The sequence below is a fragment of the Phycodurus eques genome, chromosome 5, assembly GCF_024500275.1.
Source record: "Phycodurus eques isolate BA_2022a chromosome 5, UOR_Pequ_1.1, whole genome shotgun sequence".
NCBI lineage: Eukaryota > Metazoa > Chordata > Actinopteri > Syngnathiformes > Syngnathidae > Phycodurus > Phycodurus eques.
Genome location: NC_084529.1, coordinates 15476189 through 15504018, shown reverse-complemented (window position 1 = coordinate 15504018; position 27830 = coordinate 15476189). Strand labels below are relative to the sequence as shown.

General features: G+C 39.8%; 1 protein-coding gene across 1 annotated transcript in view; it reads right to left on the bottom strand.

Annotated features, from left to right (window-relative positions):
* Positions 1–27830, bottom strand: part of shank3a (SH3 and multiple ankyrin repeat domains 3a) — a 219495-nt gene that overhangs the window by 39312 nt on the left and 152353 nt on the right. The window contains exon 15 of the mRNA XM_061677680.1: positions 20356–20469. Within this exon, the coding sequence (XP_061533664.1) occupies positions 20356–20469 (114 nt within the window). The remainder of the gene's footprint in view (positions 1–20355; positions 20470–27830) is intronic.

Here is a 27830-nt window from a genome sequence, read left to right as displayed (position 1 = left end):
CGCTCGCTCAGATTTCAGTGGGTTCGCTTGAAGAGCCTTCGGAGAGCTCCTCGTTACCACCCGAGTGTCGTCATGGACCGAAAATACCTCTGCTCTTGTCAAAGTGGAGGAAGCCTTGAATAATTCAGCGGAAACGTGCTCACAACAAGAGGCGAGTTGTGTCAAAGCTCGCCGAACAGAACGACGTTTGCTGGCAAACACCCGGTGAGCTAGCCAATTAGAAATGGTTCTTAAAGCAACAATACTGTAAATACATCATCACCCCTACACACTCTCCGGGTCAAATTTGAGCTGTTTTGATATTTGACAGCAATAAAAGTGCCCTAGATGTCTTTCGTACGCCCTGAAAGCATTTTTTTTGTCTTGAATCATGAGCAAAGATTTGAGAAAGTCCCCTAGCTTAATGCTAAAACACAATGCAAAACACCACAGATGGGCTGACAAAACTAGCATCTATGTTACAACCCATTTAGTAACGGATATTTGAACACAAACAATGCCCCGACACGTAGATGGACAATATAACAAAACTCAGAGGCATATATTATTTATCCTCCTTACAAAGCAGTTGTGACCGTCTTCTTTTCGTATATGTACATACGCTGGTGGCCAAGATGAACACACCAGAAGGAGCTGCACAATGATGCATGAAAGTATAATGCAAAAACTATTTAATTGTTTATATTATTTTTTATATCATTACTGAAGGTTTTTATGAAGTACAATACTCTACAGGGCTATTTTTCTTATTAAAGAAACATGCATGGATCTTGTTTGATTGCGCGTCCTGCGTCTGAGTCTCAGTTTCAGAAGTTTGCGGTTTTGTCTTTGTCTATTGTGGCATTTTTAAGATCATTTAGTAATTTAGAAAGGACTGGCCAGTAAAACAAGACTTAAAACAAGTCTATAGTTTTTACGTTTTTTTTTTCTCTTCAAAATGGTCTTAATTGTCCTTTAAAACCATCCATAAATCCATCGTTCACAGAAAAATTATGATGTTGGTCAATGTTCATTGATTCCTTTTGGATAAGATCTGAATACATTTTGTTCCTTTAAGTCCTTTGGAGGACAGCGCTGTTTCCGTATGGAATTTCAGCGGAGTTCTGCTCTACTTTTGTGGCTACTGAGGTGAGTCAACCTTCAGGCACCAAAAGTATGAAATAAGTAGGAAGGACAGAACACGAAGGGAATGTACAGCGAAGCGCGCCTGACACTCGCACACCGGAGAACGTGTGTTTACGTGAACGTGACCTGCTGTCCTCCGATCAGGCTCCACGTCAAGCGCGATACGTCTTCGACTGGAGCGGAGCCGCTTGGCTGTGATTCATTCCCGCCATCACGCCGCCGTCGTCGTCGTTATCTATTACCGTTTGATGTGGCTCGCGCCTCTGCAGAGTGACAGACGCCTCACATCGCACCCGACTGACTTCGGAGGAAAAGCATTCTGCAGACACACGCACACATGCTCTATACTCGCACAAGCGCACTCACAAGAACACGCACACTTGCTCACTCACACACACACACACACACACACACACACACACAGGCTCAAACTTGGAAAGGCGGGTTGCCCCATATGAGCAGTTCGCCCATTTAGCCGCCACTCCGATATCGCCGACTCAGCTCAACTTTCCTAGCACAGACGCGTCTTCGATGAGCGCTTTACAGTCTGGCTCCCCTTTTCTAACAATACGATGGATTCGCCCGCGATGCTAACGTGCTTGTTGACTCCACACGCTACACGCGACACTGTCAATAGGCAAAGTGTTACATGTTACAACATTTCATAACCGCCCCCAAGCATGCTACAAATGAGCATGAATTCAACAGTAATATAAGCTCATCCAATTAATCACTGCCAGGCCTCCATGTTAACATGGATATTTGAATTCAACAGCCGTCATTAGCAGTGAATGGGTTTAATAAAATACAGTTGGCGTGTATTTATGAGTTGAAGAAGAACTGGTTTCAAAATAAAATATGGCATTGACCAACAGCCATATAGTACAATAGTAAGCCTAACTTAAGCAGTAGTGTTACATCGCATTATACTGTATAGTACATACATATATATATATTTACCATATTTTCACGACCATAAGGCGCACTTAAAAGTCTTAAATTTTCTCCAAAATGGACGGGGTGCCTTATAGTGCGGCGCGCCTTATGTGTGCACCGAGTTCCAAAATCTGTAAATGTTGTTGTGTGACTTTCATGAGCGCGCCGCTTGACTGACTGGGAGCATTTCCTGCTGACAGGCTGCTTATATAGAGGAAGGCGGATGTGACTGAGGACAGCATGCGGACGTAAAGGGGGAAGGGTGTGCGTGACAAAGGAGGCTAAAGACACGCCCCCAGTAGGTATATAGTGCCGGTATGTGCATCGGTTTGGCTAAGGACCCCCGAAAATGGCACCTACGAAGAGACACGCTTACGAAGCACAGTCAAGCTATTAGTTACGCAGAGGAACATGGGAATCGAGCAGCCGCAGCCGCGAGAGAACGAATACATGGTTCGCAAGTGGAGGAAGCAGGAAAACGAGCTTCGCCAAGTCAAGAAGACGAAGCGGTTCGTTGCCGGCAGGATGCCCGTATAGTCGCATTTCAGCTCCCCTCCGCCGGTGTAGCTAATGAGGTGGCCAAAGGGAATGAAGGAATTTAATTGTCATTGTGAAACCCTGGCTTAGATATGCACTCCAGACTACACACACTCAGAGTCAAATATTTCATGACTTTTTCAAATATATGTACATCTCAATAAATTAGAATATAGTTGAAAAGTTTTTCTTTAGTACACATAGAGTGAACACTGAAGTACTTTTCAGAGGGCAAATTTCATCCTAATTTCTACATTAAAAATCACTTTATTTCTTTAATGAATTCACTATTTTGTTTGACGTTATATATAGACTCGTGCGTATGAGAGTGTTTGAGTAGTCTTTATGAGAGCAAGACCCGTGCGTATGAGAGTGTTTGAGTTGTGTTTATGTGAGGCTTTTAGTAATTTGTGTGTGTGTGTGAAAGCATTTTAATAGTAAGTGTGAGAGATAATCCTGAATAATGTCCCTAACTGCCCCTCATATGCGACGGGCCTCAGTCGTGCGCAAACGACGACTTTCGAGTGAAACGCTGACAGATATTTGCCGTCTCGACAAGAAGCAGCACAGGAGCGACGAGGTGCGATAAGAAATGTGACAGGCATACTTAGCGCGCACACACCACAAAAAGGTGGTAACAACATGACATTTTCAGTGTGAAGGGCGAAGACTGGACCTTTCTGATAACATCACAAGGGAAAAAAAACTAACCAACCGAGAGGTGAAGGCAAAAAGGCTGCATGTCTTATTCAGTGTTCATTTAACATATTAAAGATTAAAAGTCACTTTTTAATAGTTTATTAGCACCCATCTTAATAGAGTACCTCACATACTGTTCATTTGAGATCAGTGTAATTTGAAGCAGCTGTAGGGAGTGATGCACTCTGAAACCACTGTGATGAATGCAAAGTATTCATTCATTCATTCATCTTCCGTTCTGCTAATCCTCACTAGGGTCGCGGGCGTGCTGGAGCCTATCCCAGCTATCTTTGGTCGCCAGCCAATCACAGGGCACATAGAAACAAACAATCGTTCACACTCACATTCACACCTAAGGGCAATTTAGAATCTTCAATCAACCTACCATGCATGTTTTTGGGACGTGGGAGGAAACCGGAGTACCCGGAGAACAACCACACAGGCACCGGGAGAACATCCAAACTCCACACAGGCGGGCCGGGATTTGAACCCCGGTCTTCAGAACTGCGAGGCGGATGTGCTAACCAGTCGGCCACCGCCGTTAGTGACATTTTAAAATTTTCAATAACAATTAAATACAACTAGAAAGTGGAAAATATTTCTGTGGTTGCTTGATTATACAAATTATAAAGGATGTTATTAAATTATACGCTGCATCTAAAATATAATGAACCAATTAAATTATTATTATCCTTATTCATTATTATGGCATAATACTGCATAAAATGCTAATACACAATGACCAAAATAAAACAGTATATAAAATTTTAAAAATAACAAAATGTTAAAAAATATATTTTTTTTTATGGTCGCTTCATACGCTGTTTTAAAATTAAAATGACTAGACATTACTCCTAAAATTTATAATACAATAAAATTATTGAAAAATACTATATTATACATATGTGGTTGATTGAAATGCTTTTATTTTAATCAGTGGCTTTTATGAAAATAAACCTAATCAATTAACACATAAAACAAACAATATAATTAAAGAATTTCCAAAGAAATACTGTAAAATATTGCAGAAAATGTACATATTTCTGTGGTTGCTTGATAAGCTTTTTTTCTTCTATATTAACTTGAATGACTGTCACAAAATTACACACAAATTAATTTAAGTATAAAAACAGAATTATTGTAAAAAAGGAGGTATTTTACATATTTCTGAGGTTGCTTGATATTTTTATAAATTATGTTGATATTTCTATATTTATTATTAAAATCACTGTTTCTCAAAAGTTGTCACGCTGGGACCCGCATTTTCCTGATGTTGCAAAGTCATGGCACCGTTTTACAGAAATTAAGAACGATTAAGCATTTTTTTTCCAAATAGCCTCTGAAAGCACATGTACAGTATGTCTTAGTTTTAAATGCAATATCAAATGAGTTTGGCATACCGTCAAAAGCATATTGCTAGCCATGACGCCCGCTAGCCACAGGCTGAGCTGTACTGTATGTTTCCGGATTAAACTAGTGACTAGAACACAAATGAGTAACGTTTCCTGTCGCTTACCTAATACGGAATGGGAACATGGTGTGCCTCTGTACTATAACCCCCAAAAAATCTGAATACCAAATACATGTAATTTTTTACGAGCTATCCGTGACACACAAGTTGAGAATTACTCATTTAAAACAATTTCTATCAAACCAAAATCTTATCACTTAAAACTTAAAATAAGTACTTAACAAAAAGTACCAAAAACAATTCCGATGCTTTCATAATACCCTCTAAACTCAATCACCAAACAATCAAAATACAAACTAAATAATCTAATTCCGTTTTAGGTGGGCATTTTTGGATGTCAATTAGATGCATTGCAGCTTGAATTGCTTTTATTTTGAAGTACATAGCTGACACATGCTATTATGTTTCCAACCTTATTATTTTTCAAACTGCATGTTTTTGGGGTTCTTTGTTTTCAATCAAAACACACCGCAGGACACCGCCTGGATTCTGTCTTGATGAGTACTCACCTGCACAAAAATTCCGCTAATTAAAAATTCCCTTGGCCTCTTGGTTTGTCATTTGAACCTGTCTCACACGAACAAAAAAAAAAAAAAAAAAAAACCTCAGGAGTACAACACAGGAGTCGAACGAAGGGGTTAGCCAGGTTGACAATGCGTAGAATGAACCTTTTGAGATTAAATCACGGAACGATCTGCATATTCTGTTTTTTTTAACTTTATGTGTGAGAAGAATTTTTCATAATACAGAGAAAAAAAATAAAGGATTGCCAATGAAATCTTATCGAGGCTAAGTAAAAATAAACAACTGTGAATGAACCAATCACATTCATACATGTTTAAATGAGAGTGAGCACACACCTACCACCATTTAAAGTGCCTCTAATAAACCCCAAATAAAGTTCAGCCATTTTAGGAGGCTTTTCCTGACATTTATTTTGCGTTCTAGTAGAATCCTGAAGGTTTTGTGTTAACACTGACTTCTATTTGGAACTGTTCATAATTCCCTCCACCTTGACTAAGGCCCCAGTTCCAGCTGAACAAAATCATCCCCAAAGCAAGATGATGCTTACATGAAAATAACCTGGCATTTGAAAAGGGGTGTGTAGACTTTTTATATCTAACAGCAACTACTCTCGATAGATGACATGACAGAGGACATAAAGCACACTGGAAAAACCCACCTTTTTAAAGATATTTGTGTTTGCGTGGACATGGTTATTTGCACAGATCTGCACACTAATTGACAAGTGCAAGTCGACGGTTTGGTAATGAAGTGCTGCCTCCATAAGTGAAAATATAATCACTGCTTTTGGCAACAAGTAGCAACTACCTAGCGCCAATTACAGTATAGTCAGCCACACTCAGCCGACCACTCAAAACAGGCTCATTTTAGCAAGCCTAGAATTAGTTTTAATTTATTATTTAATTAATTTATTGTACTCATTATAATCTCTCATGGGGATATGCTGTATGTAAAAAAAAAAAACAAGAATATTATTTACTTAGAGGGCCCCCCAAATCAAATTTTGCTTCTGCTTTCAAGTGTACCTAATGTTGTGGCCCGTGAGTGTCTTCACCAGGTGTTCCCTCATGAGTGCATTGCATCATCCTCTCTTCCTCTCCTCTTTCTTTCTCTACTCGCCACACTGCCGCAGCCACGCGTACGCTTAAGCATTCCGAGGGTGTGCAGACACATTTCCAAACTTCTTAATGGCTGCGCTAAAAATAGCACCCTGGCTGGGCACGACGGGGCTGATTCATGCGGCTGTGTGTGAGTCATTCAAGTGTGCGCCGATGAATGAGAACCGCGGGCCTGTAAAAGCCCAACCGGCGCCGCGAACGATGCTATTGCTTTTTCCCATCAGAGAGAAAAACGTGTCTTTAAACGGCTGCAGGTGTTCCCAAGAAACATGAGAATGCAGCAGTGGTAGGAAGTCAAATAAATAAGTATATTTTCTCAGGTACAGTTACTTGAGTATTTATTTTTCTGATTACTTATTTCATTGACGTCCCATATGTGACCCAGATATCAGAAACCTTCAGTACAATTAACATTTTACACAGAGGATAAAAAGAATATATGCCTGTGAGTATTGGTATATTGTCTGTCTATATGTGTTGCTGCACAATTTGTGGTCAAATATCCATTGTCTGAAGGGTACACAGTGCACCCCCGCATATTCGCAGTTCTGTATATACATATATAAACACCGCAACACCAATGCTACTCGTTAGCCCATCTATAGCATTTTTCATTGTGTGTTAGCATCAGGCTAGCGGACTTTCCTCAGGTAAAGTTACGTTTCACTTTCTCCCAGTAATGTAATGTATTGCAACTTCATGAATGTTGTAATTAAATGAGCTAATCTTCCGACATGTAATGAGTTACTACTCCCCAACACTGCTAAGAGATTAACAAGACCGCTATTGGTGAAAATGAGCAGCCTGTGGCCATTTGAGTCGCATCATTAGAAAGGCAAAGACAGGCTCACATCATTATCCCCTCCATTAGCATGTGTAAACAGCGTCATACGTGTGCGTGTGTGAGATGGAAGGCATGCATTGAGCGCTGGAGCTTCTTCACTAATCACGATTTAAGGTCAGTGTGATTTAAAGAAGTAACAATTGAGTGGTTTTTTTTTGCTCCATGGCATCAGCTGTGTAGTAAAAATGCAACATCGCGGTTCACTTCTAAAATCACTCAGCCCGATACCAGAATAAAATAAAAGAAAAAACTTCTGTTGAATTTTGAACAAAAGAAAAAGTAGAAATTTCTACTAAAAATTTCCATCCATCCATTCATTTTCTTTACCGCTTATCCTCACTAGGATCCCGGGCTGTTTTTGGGCAGGAGGTGGGGTACACCCTGAACCGGTCCCCAGCCAATCGCAGGGCACATAGAAAGAACCATTTGCACTCACATTCACACCTATGGGGAATTTAGAGTCTGCAATCAACCGACCACACATGTTTTTGGGATGTGGGAGGAAACCGGAGTGCCCGGAGAAAACCCACGCAGGCACAGGGAGAACATGCAAACTCCACACAGGCGGGACCGGGGATTGAACCCGGGTCCTCAGAACTGTGAGGCTGACGCTCTAACCAGTCGGCCACCGTGCCGCCTGTATTTAACATTTACAACTAAATTAGTTAAAATCATAAATGAATACTGCAGAAAATTTTTGCAAAGCTCACTTTTGACATTTTTAATTCATGCATAGTGCGATGTATGTGAGATATTTCGAGGGTTGCTTCAGAGCTTTTTCTCTTTTAAATGACTGGACGCTATGAATATGCAGTACAATCATAATCGTACAATTTCCATGCTGGGGGTCCGTTCGATCTGCTGGCGGAGATGTCGTCCTGCAGTTTCCTCGAACCGGGGGGCCGGGGACTGTCTGCACAATGCTGTTTTTTCCCAAGTGGACCTTCTTTTGGCTCCAATCAGCTACCCCAAACTAAAATTAGACAATAGCTCACATTGCCCAAGCGCAATAATCCATAATTTATGGGATCAATAAAAGTATTAACCTAACCACAAGGGTCCTCCAAAAGTCCCAGAATGACACCATGTAACTCAAAACAACACCCACAAAGCAATCTAGCATTTGCTTTGCACCCTCACCTTCTACATCAGCTCATTTACGCCTTCTTTCGTCCGTTCTCCCCCCACAAAATCGCCGCTGACATTTTTCACCTGCTCCAAGATAAACGGCCGCAGACTCACCAGGAGCGGCCACCTCGCCCTGGAGCCATCATTTCTTTCTTTCCTTTTTCTTTTTTTTGGACTTCCCAGGGTCCATTTTCAGAGCAGAGTGATGAAGCCCTCAGAGGGATGACTGATAAGAGGGCACCGAGGGAAAAGAAAAAGAAGGAGAATGCAGGCTTCATCTCAATTGCCGTCTTGCCTGCTTCACTAGGCCGAGACATATTGGCCTAACTGTCAACGACGCCTCGATGCTTACCTTCAGGTAAACAAAAGCTGTGTGTGTGTGTGTGTGTGTGTTGAATCACAGTTGATGAGTCTGGAGAAGAGATTAATTTATCCACGCCTCAGTGTTTCTCACAAATTGGTCTGTTATTCAGTAAAAAATAAAAATAAATAAATAAATAAAAATACACCACTGTTTCATTTTAATCATTTTGGGCTGCACACAACACTAAATAACCCCCACTGTGGATACGTTCCCCCCATGGTAGGTGAAAATAGCAAGACTATATAAACATAGGTTTATTTAGTTTTACCACTACCACATCCTTTAAACACATTAAAACACACTTTTTAAAGTATTCCTGAGCACCTGTTTTCACTCTTGCTATCAAGAAATGGGAAGCTATTATGTAACATCACTTTGAAGAAATGAATAGAAAACTCACTTGCACATTTCTCTAAATAACGCAATGTGCTTAACATTATTAAAAGCATTTAAAAACAAAGAAAAAAAACAGCGTATAAACATTTAAAACAAAGAAAATAAATAAATAAACAAAAGTACAATTAAAACAGCGTACAGTGCAAGAAACATCATTTAAAAGTGGAAATGCTCTAAAAAGCATGATAGAGAAAATAAGAGTTTTTAACCTGGACTTAAAAACATTCATACTTGGGGCTGATGTAACTTCTGTTGGCAACTTATTCCATTTGTGTCAAGCATAATCGCTAAATGCTGCTTCACCATGTTTGCTTTGGACTCTGTGTTCCACTATTTGTCCCGAGTCTGTCGATCTCAGAGCCCTCCTGGGTTTATATGCCATTTGCATTTCTTTCATGTATTCAGGACCTAAACCGTTTAGTGATTTATAGACCAGTAGCAGTACTTTAAAATCTACTCTAAAGCTGACTAGAAGGCAGTGTAAAGACTTTAGAATTGGAGTAATATGCTCTGACCTCCTTGTTCTGGTCAGAACCCGAGCTGCAGCATTTTGAATGAGCTGCAGCTGTTTAATGCTCTTTTTGGGGAGTCCAGTCAGAAGACCATTAAAATAAGTCAAGTCTAATTGAGATAAAGGCATGGATGAGCTTCTCCTGGTCAGCTTAACACATTCAAGCCTTCACTCTGGATATATTCCTCAGATGGTATAACGCAGTTTTAGTAATTGATTGGATATGACTGTTGAAAGTCAGGTCCGAATCTATCAGTACACCAAGGTTTTGGACTTGGTCTTTGGTTTTTAAAGAGAGTGACTCCAGGTATTTATTAACAGCAACCCTCTTTTCTTTATTGCCAAAAACAATTATCTCAGTTTTGTTGTGGTTTAATTGAAGAAAATTTTGGCTCATCCAGATATTTATCTGTTTTAGACAGTGACACAACATCTCAATTGAACTGTAGTCATCTGGAGACACTGCTAGATATAACTGTGTGTCATCTGCAGAGCTATGATAGTTAAAATTAAAGTTCTGAAGAATTTTACCCAAGGGTAGCATATACAGGCTGAACAGGAGGAGTCCAAGAACTGACCCTTGAGGGACCCCATAGGTCATTGCCAGTCGATGAGATTGAACACTTCCAATGGTTACAAAATAACTCCTTTTCTCCAGGTAGGACCTGAACCATTTAATGACTGTTCCATTTAGTCCTACACAAGTTTCCAACCTGTTCAGCAGTATATTAGGATCTACCATATCAAAAGCCGCACTGAGGTCCAACAAGACCAGAATTGACACCTTTCCCGAGTCAGTATTCAATCTTATATCATTTCGCACTTTGATAAGAGCAGATTCTGTACTGTGATTAGTTCGGAAACCTGAAAAAAAGTCCATTTAAGTTCAAGAAATTGCTGAGTTGATTAAAAATAACTTTCTCGACAATCTTGGCTATGAAAGGGAGATTTGAGATGGGTCTCCAGCTTGCTAAAATGGAAACATCGAGCGTTCTATTTTTTAGCAGAGGCTTTAATGTCAGTTACTTCAAGAGCTTTAGGAAACTAATCTGACTTAAGTGAGCAATTGATTATTTGCTGCAAATCAGCTAGCACAGACTTGGCAATAGCTTTGAAAAAGTCAGATAGTATTGAGTCAAGACAGCTCATTGATGGTTTTAGCTGCTGAACCGTTTTCTCTCCAGTTTTTTTGGTCAACTGTACCAAATTGTGACATGGTATTAGAGTTTTTCCAGGGTGGCTTCAGATGTAGTATAATTTTATCATTTTGCTGATTTGTGCTGATATTTAACCTGATGGATTGTATTTTTTCACTAAAATAACAAGCAAATTCATTGCCTTTATCTGCTGTTAGGAGTTCTGGAGCTATCTGATTCAAAGGGGTTGTAAGCTGGTCAACTACAGCAAACAGAGTGCGAGTATTGTTGAAGTTTTTACTGTTTCAGAAAAGTGTTGCTGTCTAGCCCTGACTAACTCTTGGTTAAAATTACATGACTTTGTCTGTCGAGGTCATAGTCAATTTGGAGTTTAGTTTTTCTCCACTTACTTTCTGCTTTCCTACACTTTGATTTAGAGGTCTTTACCATCATTGTGCTCCTCCACGGTGTTCTAGGTCGCCTCAAGATTGTCTAAGTTTTAATAGGAGTGACAGCATTCATGACATTTGAGATTTTCCAGGTGAAATTATCCAAAAGTTCATCAACTGTCTCAGCATTCACAGTTTGTGGCACAGCTTTGGTCTCCATAAACTTAGTGGCGGTACTCTCATTGATGTACCTTTTCTTAATAGACATAGAGGTTGTCTGAACTTTTGGGAGAATCTCTAATTCAAAGAATTCACAAAAATGGTCAGAAATAGCCATATCCTCAATGTCAATTGATAGAATTTCAACATCCTTAGAGATGACCAGGTCTAAGATGTGACTTTGAGTGCGGGTTGGACTCTTAATATGTTGAGAGAGGTCAAACGTGTCGAGTATAGCAGAGAGATGTTATTTTCAACATGAATGTTAAAGTCTCCCGTTATGACAAAATATTGTAGTCAGTACAAATAACTGACAGCAGTTCTGAAAAATCCTCCATAAATTTTCTATTGTATCTTGGAGGCCTATAAATTATGAAAACAATAACCTTTGGGTCACCTTTAACTAAAAAACAGAGCAGCTAAAATCACCCAGGATAATTTCTTTACACTGAAATAATGACTTAAAGTGAGCTCTGAGTCATTATGACTTAAAAATAACAGCAATACCATCACCTTTCCCCCCTATTCGACACTCCAACTACCGGAGACAAATTCCTTGTGTTTTGGACATACTTGGCAAATAAAGATGATTCTGATTCTGATTCTAGTCTCGCAGAGATAACTGGAGATAATGGTTTGATAGATTCACATTTTATCCTCACTAAGTTTGTAGTTCAAATTTTTTTGTGCCATATATTTCTTTGACCAAGTTTCTGTCCCTTGTAATTACAGGGATGAAAAATGCCTGATCTCCATAGAGGTCTGACTTATTCTGGAAAAGACCCCGGAGATATCAGTCACATTCGCAGATAAGATTCTTCATGGGTGGAAGAGGGGATGGTGGTTTCAGGCGAGGGGGGATGGGAGGAAGATCTTGGCGTGGTGTGCGTTGGATTCCAATATTGACAATAGTCTTCATCCTGTCCGTCACACCTAAAAGAGAATTTAGGCTAGTAGAGAGTGAGTTTTGGGTTGGGCTTGTCATGAGCGCACCTGTCATCAATCAGCCCTCATCATCACCTGCATAAAAACTGTCCTGATGCTGTCTGGATCAACACTGACAGGGCTTTGCTCCAATGGGGCAGGGAGGGGTGTGGGAGATTCAACGTGCTGGCTCATCTCATTTGTCATTCATTTTGTCATTCGCTCCTCTGATTGTTTGGATGACGCTGATGAATCCGTCTGCGCCTCGTGTCGCTGTATCTCTTGTTCCTCCGATTGTTTGGGAACAACTGCATCTTTTTGTCCTTCAGCCATGTCAACAAGGCCAGTGTTTTCTTTTCGGGCTGCTGAATGACGTACACAGTAAAAACTGTTGGCAGCCAATAACTTAACCCCTTGTCTATTTAGACAGAAACCGTCTGCCTGTATGCACTCCCAAAAAATGCAGAAATTGTCAATGAAATGCATGGATAGTGCAGTACACACTTCTTTGAGCCACTTATTTAATTGACTGAGCCTAGGGAAACGTTCATCTCCAAATTGTACAAGTGGGAGCGGTCCACTTACGAAAACCCCAGTATCCAAACATTGCACTTTTTTTAGGAGATCAATTAAATCTCGCTTCAGTACCTCTGATTGCTGCTTAAGAACATCAAGCGCCCCTGTCTGTTTTATGACAGATTTCACAGTTGGGTGCTGATTAGTGATCTGCAGGATTATTTTTTTTTTAGAGATATCAGACACCATGTCATTGGTAAAACAGTACCGTATCTTCGTGACCATAAGGTGCACCGACTTAAAGTCTCAGTTGCGGGGTCTATTGCTGTAATTTAACACATAGATAAGGCACAACATATTATTAGGCGCAGGCATGGTAAAACATATGCTATCTTAAAACATACGGTAGGATGCATGCATGTTAAAACATACGCTAGCATGCATGCTAGCGTATGTTTTTAAAAAGGCAGCAGTAGCAAAACTGAGTTTGGTTGTACTTTATTGAAGTATTTAACAATGTACTCACGCTATTCTTTGAACAATTCTCATCCACAAATCCATCAAAGTCCTCATCTTCTGTATCCAAAATGAACAGCTGGGGAAGTTCTCCATCAAACATGCCGGGTTCCCTCTCGTCATTGTCTGAGTCAGTCTCGTTGCCGGGGGCTCTTCAGCAATGATGCCGGTTTCATGAAAGCTCGGACAACAGTCAAAGCAGATACCTGAGAACAGGCATCCAACTGATAGCTTGCAGTTTAAACTGTGCTTCGTAAGCATGTCTCTTCGTAGGTGCCATTTTCGGGGGTCCTTTGCCAAACCGATGTTGTTTTGCACAATGCACATACCGGCACTATATACCTACTGGGGGCGTGCCTTTAGCATCCTCTTTCACCCGCACCCTTCCCCCTCTAACGTCTGCATGCTGTCCTCAGTCACGTCCGCCTTTCCTCTATTTAAGCAGCGTGTCGGGAGGAAATGCTCCCAGTCAGTCAAGCGGAGCGCTCATCAAAGTCACACAACAACATTTACAGACTTTGGAACTCAGTGCACACATAAGGCGCACCGCATTATAAGGCGCCCGTCCATTTTGGAGAAAATTTAAGACTTTTAAGTGCCCCTTATGGTCGTGAAAATACGGTACTTTGGTGTTCTTCTCACTGCAAAAAACATTTCACATCCTTGACAGCTCCATCACCAACTATTACAATTTTTGTTCTTGTATGTACCTTTCAGTGGTGGTGGGGGATGAGCATTCTTGGCCAGGGTCTTGTAAAAGTGGCTCAAATCTATTTGTAAGTCTGGTGTCAATGTTTTGCATCGACTCCTTTTTTCTTGCCCTTCGCTGTAGCGACCGTGCCCGGCCGCTCATTTGAGGTTGAAGCAGCCCAAAACGCAGGTCAGCCGGATTCCTCAGTAATCTCGGGCAGCCGTGGACCAATGGTTAAGATCATCGCCTGCCACTGTGGGGGACCTAGGTTCAAGACCCCGACTGGACCATCCGCCAACATCTCCTGGACTCACGGCTGTAGTGTCCTTGAGCAAGACACTGATACCCCGAAATGTTCCCTGGGCGCTTCAGCTGCCCCCTGCTTCAGTGTGTTCCACTAACTTGTGTCTGTGTTCACTGTGATGGGTTAAATGCAGAGAACATATTTCATATACATGCATGTTCATAACAATAAAAGGTGATTCTATCTATCTATTCTATCTGCTGGTCTTTTGTCCTCCCTTTTAGATGTTGTCCCATATCTTTGGGCTTTGCTCCCAGTAAATTCCAGGGAGAAATGATGGATAGCCCATTACCATTTCCACAGTCCTCATCCGTCCTCTTTGTTGAGCTAAGTGGCTGTCTGTTAGCACACTTCTGCTCACCATTTTGAGACATACACACACATACACTTCAAGACGGTGGGTTTTTGTTTCCAGGGTTGACATCCTCTGCAGCAGTTCGTGATAGTCCTCAGTGGAAAAGGAAGGCATCTTGATTGCTGGTCTTGTTGCTAATAGCAGTCTTGTGCTAATTAGCAGGCCACGCTCATGTAATGGTGAGAGGGTATCAGAAAATATTGGAATATGGCAACAACTGACTGCATCTACAAAAAAAGTACAGGCCCGCAGGTTTAAAAATATCCAGGAGTCGTTGCTTCTATTTTTTTTTTTTAGAAGAAAAACAAGCTTATCACTAAGAAATAATGTAAACAGAAGTGAAGCAAACAGAGCCAGCAAGAAAAGCGTCTGCACTGTAAGAGAGAGGCATATTCTCTCTGCTTTGCGGGAACAACGACTATTAAAATGGCAAAATGAGGTATTGTATTCCACAAAAGGGCAGTGATGTGCGGTGAGGTTTGTGGCTGGTGAGGCACTATTATATATTACAGTGTAACAAATTTTGAGCCAAACAGTGGCATATTTGCCAATAAATTGGCTGCTCGAAAAAAAAATAAGGCAGATGACATTGTGTAAATGTCAGATCTAAATGGTAAAGTGTAAATGTTAAAAATAAATCTCAATGTTAACGCTAAATGGTAAATCTTAATGCTGAATATGAACGTTAAATCTACATGTTACATCTAAATCTAAATGAAGCTAAATGTTAAATATATATCTAAATGTTATTGAAATATACATATTAAATTTTAATCTAAATGTTAAATATCACCCGTGTCCCCCAGTGTGGAAAAGCGGTACAGAAAACGTATGGATGGATGTTAAATATCAATACAAATGCTAAATTCTAAATATAAATGTTTTTGGTGAAACTAAAAATTGAAGCAAAAAGTAAAACCTCGCTAACAACAGTTCTTTAAACATAATTTGAAAATAAACGTGATAAAATGCTGCTGTTATATTCAGCATGTGTCATTTGACAAAAACAGCACCCATAACCTCATGTCATATAACAGGACAGAAATTTACACCATTTTCTTTCCATTCACAATGATTTACAAGACAAATGTACAGTATAACTTTCTTCCATTCAACCAAAGTAATAAATATTCATAAAAATATTAGCAGAGTCACGCTTGAATCATTATTGAAAGTCTTGAATTATTTACTTATTGACCCGTTTTAAGGTTTGAAGCTCTAGGAAAAATAGTTAAAAGTATTTTTGCAGGAAGAAACTTCTTCTGCTTGCCTTAATTAGTGCAATCAACATATAAAATGAAAATGGTTCATCTGACATATTTGCAACCATCCCCTGCATGTTTATATCACATAGATACTGTTCGGGTCAATTTGACCCACCAGTCAAACTGGAGGTAAAAGGGTGTCAGAAATGTCAGAATATTTCTCTTTGTAACTGTGAGACTTAGTCTCACTCACTGACACACACACAGTCACACAAACACGCACACACGCACACACACATACAGGTGCGATGACTTTTGACGGGAACCATTTATGTTCTCCACCCACACCCACAAAACATAAAGATTCTCTGCATGGGAGTCCTACCAACATTACACTCTGTCAGGCAGACCTTTCCAAAATGAGCAACAGAAGCAAAAGGATGACAGTCCAGAAGGCTCTGGAAGTCATCTTTGATCAGGACAGTGAAATAGAGGAGGATGTGTCTGAAGATGAAGACTATCTTGAGCTAAATTCTGATTCTAATGATTGTGATTTTGAACCAGATGAGGGAATTGATATTCCTATTCCTCCAAGCAAGACAAAAAAGGGTGAAATACAGTGGTCTTCATCCCCAAATATGTCAGCCAATCTTCCAAATTTGCCTTCACAGACACCACAGCCCTAATGTCTTACTGCCCCAAAAAGGGAAAAAATGTTGTGCTCATGAGCACTGCACAAAACTGCTGAAATCAGCACAAGAGAGGACCAATCAACCAAGCATGATCCTGGATTACAATGCCACCAAAGGGGGGGTAGACAACTTGGACAAAGTAACACGGTCCTACAGCACCAAGCGAATGACTTGCGTGCTGGCCATTGGTCATTTTCATAAAATGATCAATGTATCGGCCTATAATGCGTTTGTCATCTGGACTGAGATCTTTCCTGACTGGAATGTGTCAAAGCTGTACAAGAGGCGCATCTTTCTCGATGAGCTGGAGAAGGCTCTTGTGACACCCCACATCCAACTGAGGCAGCACATGCCAAGGACCCCGGCCGCTGCAGCCACAGTGAGGGAGATCCAGGAGAGGACTGCACCTAGTACACTAGAAAGTGAGGTAAGTGTGCGTGTGTGTGTATAAGTGTATGACAGTGTGTTGTGTGTGTCTTGGGATCACCAAAAAGACACCATAGTAAAGTAATCATGGTCCTCTTGTTTCTAGGTTTGTGCTGGGGGGAAAAAGGAAGAGGTGCCATGTCTGCAGGCCATCTGATAATGTCAAAACAAGCATGACCTGTGCGAAATGTGCAAAATTAATTTGCACAAAGCAAAGTGTGATGACATGTCACTCGTGTGCTGTGTAGATGTACAGACAGACACACACACACCTTGTTATATTGCTATTGCTTGTTATTTTGTTCATTTCTGGTTCACAAACTGCATGTCTGTCAAACAAAATTTAAATGTTATGTTTCAATTTTATGAAAAACTATTGTGTTTTATATGTTGGTTTTTCAAAAGTAATAAAGTGGTGAAACAATAAAAAAAAGTTTGAACATGTTTTTTTAAAAATGAAAAACGAATGAATTATCCTAATTAAACCATTACCCTGTGAGTGGTAAGGAACACGATTGCATTAAATATTGATAGAATAGTTGAATCGCTTGTTGGGATTTCTTTTGGTTTCGGACATCTTTTGGATAATTAAACATGCACCGGGTCAAATTGACCCGGGAACATCATTGATGTCCCTGACAAATGAACATAACAGGAGGGTTAAGGAGAAGATTCAATACATACTTTGAAGACAACAGACCGACAGTTACGTGGGCTGCAACGAGTACTCGAATCTTTCGAGTAGAAAAAATGCTCGAGGATTTTTTTCTGCCTCGGGGATCCACTTATTTAATTAATTTATTGCCAGCCCTGCCAGTTCGATTCTATTGGTATATACAGTAGCTGCCTGTTAATGGCTGGAAAGTGTTGAATTGTGAAGCAGACAGACGAGCTCAACGTAGTTACGTCATCAACGCGAACGAAGTTGGCGGAAGCGGAGCGTAGGTGTTTGATCCGAGGACCGCGGAACAAATGGCGACGATGTGGTAGTTTGCAAGCCGCCGTTAAAAGAGGAAGATGGCGACGATGTCAGAGAAGACAAATGCTAGAAAAGAAGACAAAATTCCGAAAGTGTGGAATGTGGTGGAAAAGCTGAAGATGAACGTTGCGCAAATCACTGAGTTTAACGTTAATGCAACTTACTAGCATAACGTTAGCGCTGCGGAGGACTAAGGTTTCTATTAATTATGACTACCGTTGAATTTGTGGCCAGTTCATTACAACGGCGATAAGTAGAGTAATGTGTGAGACTATAACGTGACTTCATTCGGGGTGCTTGCTTGTCAAGGAAGTTTTGCTCAGTGATTTAAGCACATAGCCAGTGAGCTAGTATCGTATCTGCAAGTGGCTCCAGTTTGAGTCAAGTACTGTAGGTGAAAACATGATTGTGAGTGGCAAGGTTCGTCAAAAGATGAATTAAGTTAATATTTGTGTTTCCTATCGAGGTGTTTTCATTTTCATTTGAGTTTAGTTAGTCTGGTCTAAGCTCTTAAACGCACAGGCACGAACCCACTGTATGATGTTGTCACATCCTAAAATGCGAGCTGCTCAAGCGGCGTTGCACAACAGGCTCCTTATGCCTTTTTTAATGAATAATATTTTTTTAATTTATAACTTAGACTTTTAGACTTTAGAAATGCTAACAAGAAAAAAATGCTGAGTTGAAACTTAAATTTATGTTTTATTTACCAGTATTTTTATTTGTGTTTGAAATTTCCTTACTGAAAGCATTTTTATACAAGAAACTAGTTTGCTGCGCAATGTGAATTTAAGAAATAACATTTAAGAAACAGTTGATTATCTCCAAAAAGTAAAAACAATTGGACATTTATTTTTAAGTGAAGTTTCTGATTTTTTCTTGTGTATTCAGAATTGCTCTTCAATTAAGCAAAAATATAATTTATCCGAATAACCGATTATTTGATAAACATTTTGGTTGGATAGTCGAATACTAAAATATTCGATAGCTGCAGCCCTACTTACTTGCATCAGTGTTTTTGTTCTTGACAAAAAGTTCCAAATAAGAGGCGTGTAAACATGCAATCCATTTAGAATCTGTTTAGTAATATCAGTTTCAATTACGTAAAATGGGTATCCATTATGATTTTCTCTGTGTTTACATGCTTGAAATGTCCCGCTGTGGAGCTCAAAAACAGGACGATTACAATTTGCATTTGTGGGGAGTGGGGGGGAGTCTACCAATCCAAATGACATGAATTTATTCACACTATTTCCTGAACACATTGAAACACGGTCGTGTTCTTTTCTTAATTTGTGTTGTTTTTTTTATCTCCATGGTCTTAAGATCCTGAATAATAAATGTGGAGTCACATGACACGTCCGTGCCGACGAGTGAGTGGAGTGTAATATGGCCGCTCGTTTCTGCCTCCCTCCGTGAAAAGAGACTCACAGCTACATTCACTTTGCTGTCCTGTAGAGTTCTCGCCACCATATGTCTCGCTGCTTTCTGCCTCTCTCTTTTTTTTCCTCAATCTTCCCCAGCCTGCCTCGTATCCTTTCCCAGGCAGCAATGCATTTAAATCGAGTATTTAGGGATTCCGCTCTTTTCTCATTGCGCTACGCCCAAGAACGGAGGAAACTGCATCTCTCCAACAAAAACACAACAACAAAAAAAGCACTTTTGCTGAGGAAATGACTTGCTCAGACTACACCAGACCAGAGGTGGAAGAAGTACTCACTGCTCTGTGCTTAAGTACACACTTAAGTACTATGTAAAACAAAAATAAAATAAAATAAAAACAAAGATTCTCGATAAAAAAAAACTGCTGATTAGGGTAAATTCCTGTACTTAAAAAAAATCTCATAAATAACTTTGTTGTCAATATTTTGATATCTCAACAATTTCCCCTGTTAATAAGATGTTTTTTCTCATGATAATAATTTTATTACATGTGGATTTTTTATGACTTCAGTCCCCTGAACTACTGACTTTTCCTGTCAACATTACCATTTTATTCAGAATATTCCATTTATTTTAAAACCACAAAATAACTTTTTCACATACAATACTTTAATCTCTAATCTTTTTTTTTCTCACATTAAAAATTATATACTACTTTTTTCTCACAATGTTTCGACATCATGATTCTCGTGAACCCTCCTTTACTTGTTACTAATACAACTTCACGTTAATATTCTAAATATATTCTCATACGACTTTCATAAAATAACAACCTTTCCCATTAATATGTCAATATATAATATATTGTATATGCATATGTTATGTATATAAGTATAATTGTGTACTCAATGATGAATTGGACTTTTTAATGTATTGTAGATTTTATTATTCATGAGCGCGCCTTACCTAGCCGAGGGTCAAACTGCCTCATCTGAACTTCTTCCACGCAGTCGGCAGGAAACCAGCCCGTCCTCCCTTTGACGCTGCCTTCCCAGAAGCCTCCTTCTCCGATGCTCAGCACTGGCAACAAGGACAGAAGACACATTAGCACTCTTTTTTGGACGTTGAATTAAGCATTCTTTTTTTTTTGTGGTACGAGGGACAAGAGAGTCGCGTTTGACTACATTGGACACAATATTAGGTAGACTTGCTAAACGCAATGCAATACTTATAATCCAAAATGTCATTGTCGTAAAATGTTGACCTTCTTCCCAGAAAATAACCATCACCGTCACTTGGTATAATGAATTTATTCTTGAAAGAAAAAAAAAAGTTTCTCATTATATTATGTCATTATTCATTTTCAACACCGCTTATCCTGGTTAGGGTCACGGGGCACTGGAGCCTATACCAGCTGACTTCGGGCGAAAGGCGGACTACACCCTGTACTGGTCGCAGGGCACATATAGACACGGACAACCATTCGCACTCACATTCACATTCACACCGTCACTGAGTTGGAACTGAACCCACGCTGCCTGCACCAAAGTCAGGCGAGTGTACCACTACACCATCAGCAACTATTATTCATGTAATATTAAAATGTATTTATTGTGAACAACAGCTTTTTTTAACAAGACAAAAGCTATCTTACCTGGAAAAAAAATGAAAAAAGTCACGTGAATAAAGTTGTAAAATTATGAATTTATTTATTTATTTGTATCTTGTAATATTATAACTTAATTCACAAAGTTGTAATATTATGAATGTATTTATTTATTTTTATCTTGTAATATTACAACTTAATTCACAAAGTTGTAATGTTATGAATTTATTGATTTACTTTTTATCTTGTAATATTACAACTTAATTCACATAAAAAAAATTTTGTTATAAATATTTGTCATTTACATCAAGTAAAATAAAATTAATAAAATGTTTGTAACATTACGACTTAACTCTCAAAAACAGCAATATTTTCCGTTAATATTATGACTAGTTACAATATGATTTTTGAAAACAAATGAGAAAGTAACAACAGTTACCTCATAACCTCGTGTTTTTCTCACAAGATTAGCCCATTTTATAATATTACAACTTTGTTTCTCTTAATATTAAGACCATATTATCATATTAAATTGTACTTTATTGTTGCAATAGGATGACTTTATTCTTTTTTTTCTTTTTTTTCTCCGGTAATCTTTTTCTTTGTTATTATTACAAGTTTATTAAAATCTTTTTTTTTCTTCTTTTTTTTTACCTCATATTACCAGTTTATCGATCAAAAATAAATATTCAGGTAACTCTACAACTGAATTCTTGTAAAATTACTTTTTTTTCACATATTATGACTTCATTCTTGTAATATTCCATCTTTATCTTGTAAAATAATCACAAACTTTATTTTCACAAAATAACAGCTTTTTGAAGGAGATATGACTTTTTGGGATAAATGTGCATTTTATCACATAAAAATACTTTTTCAAAGTAACATGAATATTATTTTTCATAAAATACCAACTTTTCATAATATTACAAGTTTACTTATGCAATATTACAACTTAATTTTAAAACTATGACAATTTTACATAATACCTCTTTGTTCTCATAAAATTACCTTTCCCCACATATTACAACTTTATTCTTGTAAAATAAGAGTTTTTCATGTCATATCATGACTTATATTTTACATGTTTATTTTTTTTTTAGCTTTTTGGATCGAATATTACAAGCTTTTTAGTGTAATATCGCAACTTTATTTTGTAATTTTAAAAAAAATCACATTATGACTTATTTTTCATATAACAGTGACATATTACAACTTCATTTCATAATATTACAAATTTACTTAATATTATATTTTTATTGTTTATTGTTGTTTTATTTTTTTTATTGTTTATTGTTGTTTTATTATTATTATATTATTAATATTATGGCTCACATGTATCTTAAAATAACGGAGTTTTCACATTTTCTTGTGAAATCACTTCCCCCATCCCTGATAGTGTAGTGGTGCACTCGCCTGACTTTGGTGCGGGCAGCGTGGGTTCAGTTCCCACTCAGTGCCAGTGTGAATGGTTGTCTGTCTATTTGTGTCCTGCAACTGACCAGTTCAGGGTGTAGTTTGACTTTTGCCCAAAGTCGGCTGAGAAAGGCTCCAGCACCCTGTGACCCTAACCAGGATTAGCGATGTTGAAAATGGATGGATAACTTTTGCCCAATATGTAACAACTTTATTCTTGTAAAATAACCCTTTTTTCAAGTAGAATTCTGACTTTACTCCAGTATAATCTCTTAATCATTTCAGCGTGCGTGTGTGGGCCCTCATTAGATTGTGCAGGTGCAAGGTGAAGAAAAAGAATCAAAGGTAGAAGAAACATTGGTGTAATGAGGCAAAACCCCAAAAAAGACAAATCTTTTTTTCTCTGAGTTTGCTGACCCTCTCCTAATGATTAAACATGGTAGTCAGAGGAGCGGGAAGGCTCTGTAACTAATGGAACTATCAGCACCGAAGTGGACGATGTGCGAGGAGAACGACAAAAACAGTCGCTGAAAAGCCAGAAACAGGAAAAGTAAGTCAAAAGAAGGAGAAAGAGAAAAGTTGGGCTGTGGTAATTTGAGATAAATGTTTCGCTGATATTTATCGTCCTCGCAGGACTCCTTCAACACTCATCCATTATCCGGGCCAGCTAACATACACACACACTCACGCACACACATATATGCACACCAGCTGGAAGTGAAGCTTTGCCTGAGTGAGCCCTTCTTCCAGGCCGGTTGCTAGGATACGGCAGTATGACGTCACAGCCGTCCACCAGGCAGCGTGGCAAATGATGCCGCACGTTTCCTCCGGCGTGCTGACGGAACCCGAGGCCGGCGCACAAAGCACTCAATTAGCGACAGCGTAGAATCACTTTAAAGTACTCGCCGACCCTGTGAGGAAGATGAGGATAATGACGCGGCGGCGGGGAGGGCCTACACCTCGTCGAGAAGATGATGAAGTCCGGTTTCGTGTTATATTTATATTTCACTCGTGATGCACGACACCAAAGCAAAACAACAAGCAGCAATTAGGTAGTTTTTTTTTTTTTCAACGGGTAGGCGAAACAAAGGGTCTCGCCCAGCTTGTCTGTAAAATTCAGTGTAAGTGTGATGATGGCTAACAGATCACTGCAGATGGTAGCGTTGCATTGCTTTGGCTTTGAGACCCGCACAGCTTTTGAGTAGAAGATAAAGATTAGGGGTTGAATCGTGGCTCGTCAATTACGAGAGAGAGTAATGCCAACACGTTGGAAGTTGGACAAGTTTAGGCACCTCCCATCCAAACAGAGTATGTACAGTACGTGTATGGTACAGTATATACAGAGTATGCATCCCTATAGGATGGTAAAAAGCGTGTGTCGTAAATGTGAGAAAAGATGACGCAGTTCATGGAGTGAATGACAAACGCCGCTGACGTTCAAGTCCAGCAACTCAACTTTCATAACTGTATATCTGTAAAGAATTATTTTGCCATCAAAAGACCTTTATCAGTCTTGTTTTTGTTGTTTTATAATTTAAGGAGTCACAAAAGCACAAACTATTTGCAATTTGCAGGTTTGTTTCCCCCTACAAAAAGCTCGTTTTCTCCACCTTTTGGTGTTTTTGGTGAAACCAAACTATGTTCTACTGCTGATTACCAAAGAATGAAAACAAAAAAGAATGGAAAACGCTACAAACAAACTTTTTTTTATGGTGAAAGAAGAGAGTCCATATTTTCGTTCGGCAGGTTTCATGCTTACATTGTCACAGAACATAACATCCTGGTGGTTTCCTCCACTTCCTGCTCTGCGTCAAAATCGGATTTGTGATAATATCACATTAACAATCAATTATGATCCTCAAGTAAGCACTGCTTTAAAAATTGTCAGCTTCTGACAGATTGTGAAACGTTTCGGTTCTGAATATGGAGATCTGCTCAGGGCAGTGGTGGATCTATTTCAGTGGGATACAGAACTGCGGGCCACCCCAAAATCAGAAATTACCTCAAACTATTTGCCTCATCATCTTTAACAAACAGAAAGCTGTGATGCAGCAGTTTTTTAGAATAGTTACAATTTATGATTGCTCGATGGATCGGTTTTGGTGGGCGTAACAAAGTGGAGGAATGTCAAAGCGCCCCTTGCATCGTTCGACTGTTCTGCATGCGGCCCACGGAGGAAGCAGTTTGGACACACCTGTACTATGATCTTAAAATGCATACCTGCTGGGTAAAATGAAAAACTATTTATCACCTCAAGTGTGATTATTAAAAACGCTGTGCCGTGGATTTTCAAGCAGGCGGAGCGCAGTGTTGCTTTCTTCTATCCTATCAATTGTGAACGGTGGGTAAGCACAGCGTGTTGTTGACTGTCGGCCGCTCCATGTTAGAAGAAAATAAGAAAAAAAAACAAAAAAAACGACGCCACTCAGCACAGGCTGATTCACCCTCTGTGAGCTCAGCTAAGCACAAGTTCAGCGTGGTCGTTCTCTGGGTAAAACTCCTTTCAGCCGTTGTACACCTTTAATCTCTTTCTGGTACACACTTGTGAACGATCCGGTGAGTAAATGTGTGCGTGCACAGACAGGTACTCGCTGTTCTCCCCACTTCACGTTGACAGAAGCGACAGCAAAGGTGAACCCTGCGATTGATCCTCGCCGAGGGCCCCCTCAGCCCCGTTACGGCCCCACGGCCGATCAATTTCTGGTGCCGGCTACCGATGTTGTAACCTTGCCAAGTGGTTGGTTACGTAAGAATGCGGGTTTGTAATCTCACAAATGCATCCTGGCAAGCTCCACAGCAGGGCTCTATAAAGTCTGGCACGGGGGCCGATAAAGGTCCAAAGAAGGTGGGTAGTAATCCGACACATTTACTACGTTACATTTACTTGAGTAACTGTTTTGATAAATTCTACTTGTCAGAGTAGTTTTAATGCAAAATACTTTTTACTTTTATTTCAATATTTCTATAAAAAGAATCACGACTTTTACTCTGTTAAACTGAGCTACCTTCTGCTTGGTTAAAGAAACAGTGCCTTTATTAATATAGTCTAAGGCCCTGGGCAGATTACATTGACATGGCAACACATAAAAGCTGAAATCCGATTGGACGAAAAAAAAAAAAAAAAGACGACGAAATGGAGGGAATACACTACTGGGAATAAATTAACAACATTTAATGGAACAGATACAGTATTAGAAATGTAGGTCAGTGCTTGTGATTGTGTTTAACCCAGCAGAGAAGACGGTTTTGCTTGCCTTGACCTTCCACCACTGTACAAAGTGTAAACAACAGCTCGCTACGGAAGCCAATCAACACCTCAGCGGACAACGCGCTTGCTCTAAGGTGCACGCAGAGAGGTCGAGCGCCTCATCGCCCACCAGGATGACTCATAATCATCTCCACAGGTGCGTATTGTGGCGATTTCCTTGCGATTATTCTTGGTGCCTGGCCAATTAGTTTGGTACCTACCGGGCGGTTGTGTTTAGCCTTGCACAATCATTGACTCTCCAGCCACATTTGGAGTCGTTTACTCATTGATTATTGACTTTTAATTCATTTCCATCCATTTTCTGTACCACTCTATCCTCACTAGGGTCGCGGGCGTGCTGGAGCCTATCCCAGCCATCTTCGGGCGAGAGGAGGGGTACACCCTGAACTGGTCGCCAGCCAATCGCAGGGCACATATAAATAAACAACCATTCGCACACACACTTCAATCAACCTACCATCCATGTTTTTGGGGTGTGGGAGGAAAAAGGAGTGCCTAGAGAAAACCCACGCAGGCACGGGGAGAACATACAAACTCCACACAGGCGGGGCTGGGATTTGAACCCCGGTCCTCAGAACTGTGAGGCAGATGGACTTTTCATTCACTCATTAAAATTGGTAATTGAGGAAAACATTTCTGCGAGTTGGAACTACTACAAAACATGAATATTACAGGAATATGACCGATTGACAGACACATTTGAAACAAATTGAAAGTACAAAATGGATAGAAACTACTGTTTGTCTTGCAGTGCCTGTGTACATGCTTGTGCCTTTAAGAGGCGGGGCCTGGTGGAGTGGTGCGTGACATCAGTGATTCTGTGCAGGAGTGTCTGGGCGTGAGCGGTGGCTGACAGCAGTTTCTATACGAGTGTGCTATTTGTGTTTTACCGTTTGCTAGCGTTCACTAAACGGCTATGGCTCTACAGTAAGTTGTACAGTACGTTGTAGAGTGTTCCTAAATAATAACATGGCTTTTAATGAATTGTTCTTTTTTGTTTTGTTTTTGTTTTTTAGTATTAATGGTTTAGGCTAGAAAGCGTTTATTTTACCACCCAAAAAAAAAATCACAGCAAACACTCAAAATCCTGCGATATGACAAATTATGAATATGAAAAAAAAATCTGCAGTGCACTGAATCCACAATAGGTGAACCGCGATATAGCGAGGGAACACTGTAGTACAGTTTAGACCGACATATTCATAAATACTTCAGCATACGAATTGAGGTGACGCAATGTCACGATTGTACCGACACATGTAGACATGTACTTGCAATGCGCGTTTTCAGATCATACACATTGACAATAAAGTGCATGGCATCTCGCAGTACAGTTAATGTCAAAGAACAAGCGTGAATAAAAATAGCAGCCGCGGCACAAAAAGAGAAAATACCCCGCGAGAATGAAACAAAGGAATGTGACAGAAGCTTCAATCGCGCAATGACAAAGGGAGATGGCGGATGTGATTAAGACAGACACGGGCTGACAAAGAGGGAAAGGAAAAAGATGTGTATCTCTGTCGAGCACGGTGAAAAGACTGGTGGATGTATTCCTCTCTGGGTCCTGAAATGTTACTTTTGCCCTCGCTTAAGTCAGTCACGACGCTTTGCAGGTTCGGAAATAGCGCCTGCGTGAGGTTGAGCTATTACATGTTATATGTCACACACCCTTTCTTTCTGCAAGCATCCCTAATACATGTACGTGCGCATGTGCGTGAGAGAGAGACAGATTGTGTTTAGCTTTAAACTAGCGCAGCTCATTTCAATTTTGCCTATCGCATCAGGCTGAGTCACTCATTTTCTCCCAGCAACTCAGCATCTTTGTTCCTCTAAATGCAGGTCCACGCTCACACACAGGCACACATGGACACAATGCGAGAGTAATTGCCTCGCATGAATGAAGGGAAACGTTTTCCCATACAACAATAGAGGGGAGTCAAACCCCTTACAGTTGCGCCTGCCACACAATACAAAGACGTGCAAACGAAAACCTCATCAAGGGAGGCGAATAAAACTCGACCGGCCGGCTTTATGTACAACCCCAATTCCAATGAAGTTGGGACGTTGTGTTAAACATAAATAAAAAAAGAATACAATGATTTGCAAATCATGTTCAACATATATTTAATTGAGTACACTACAAAGACATTT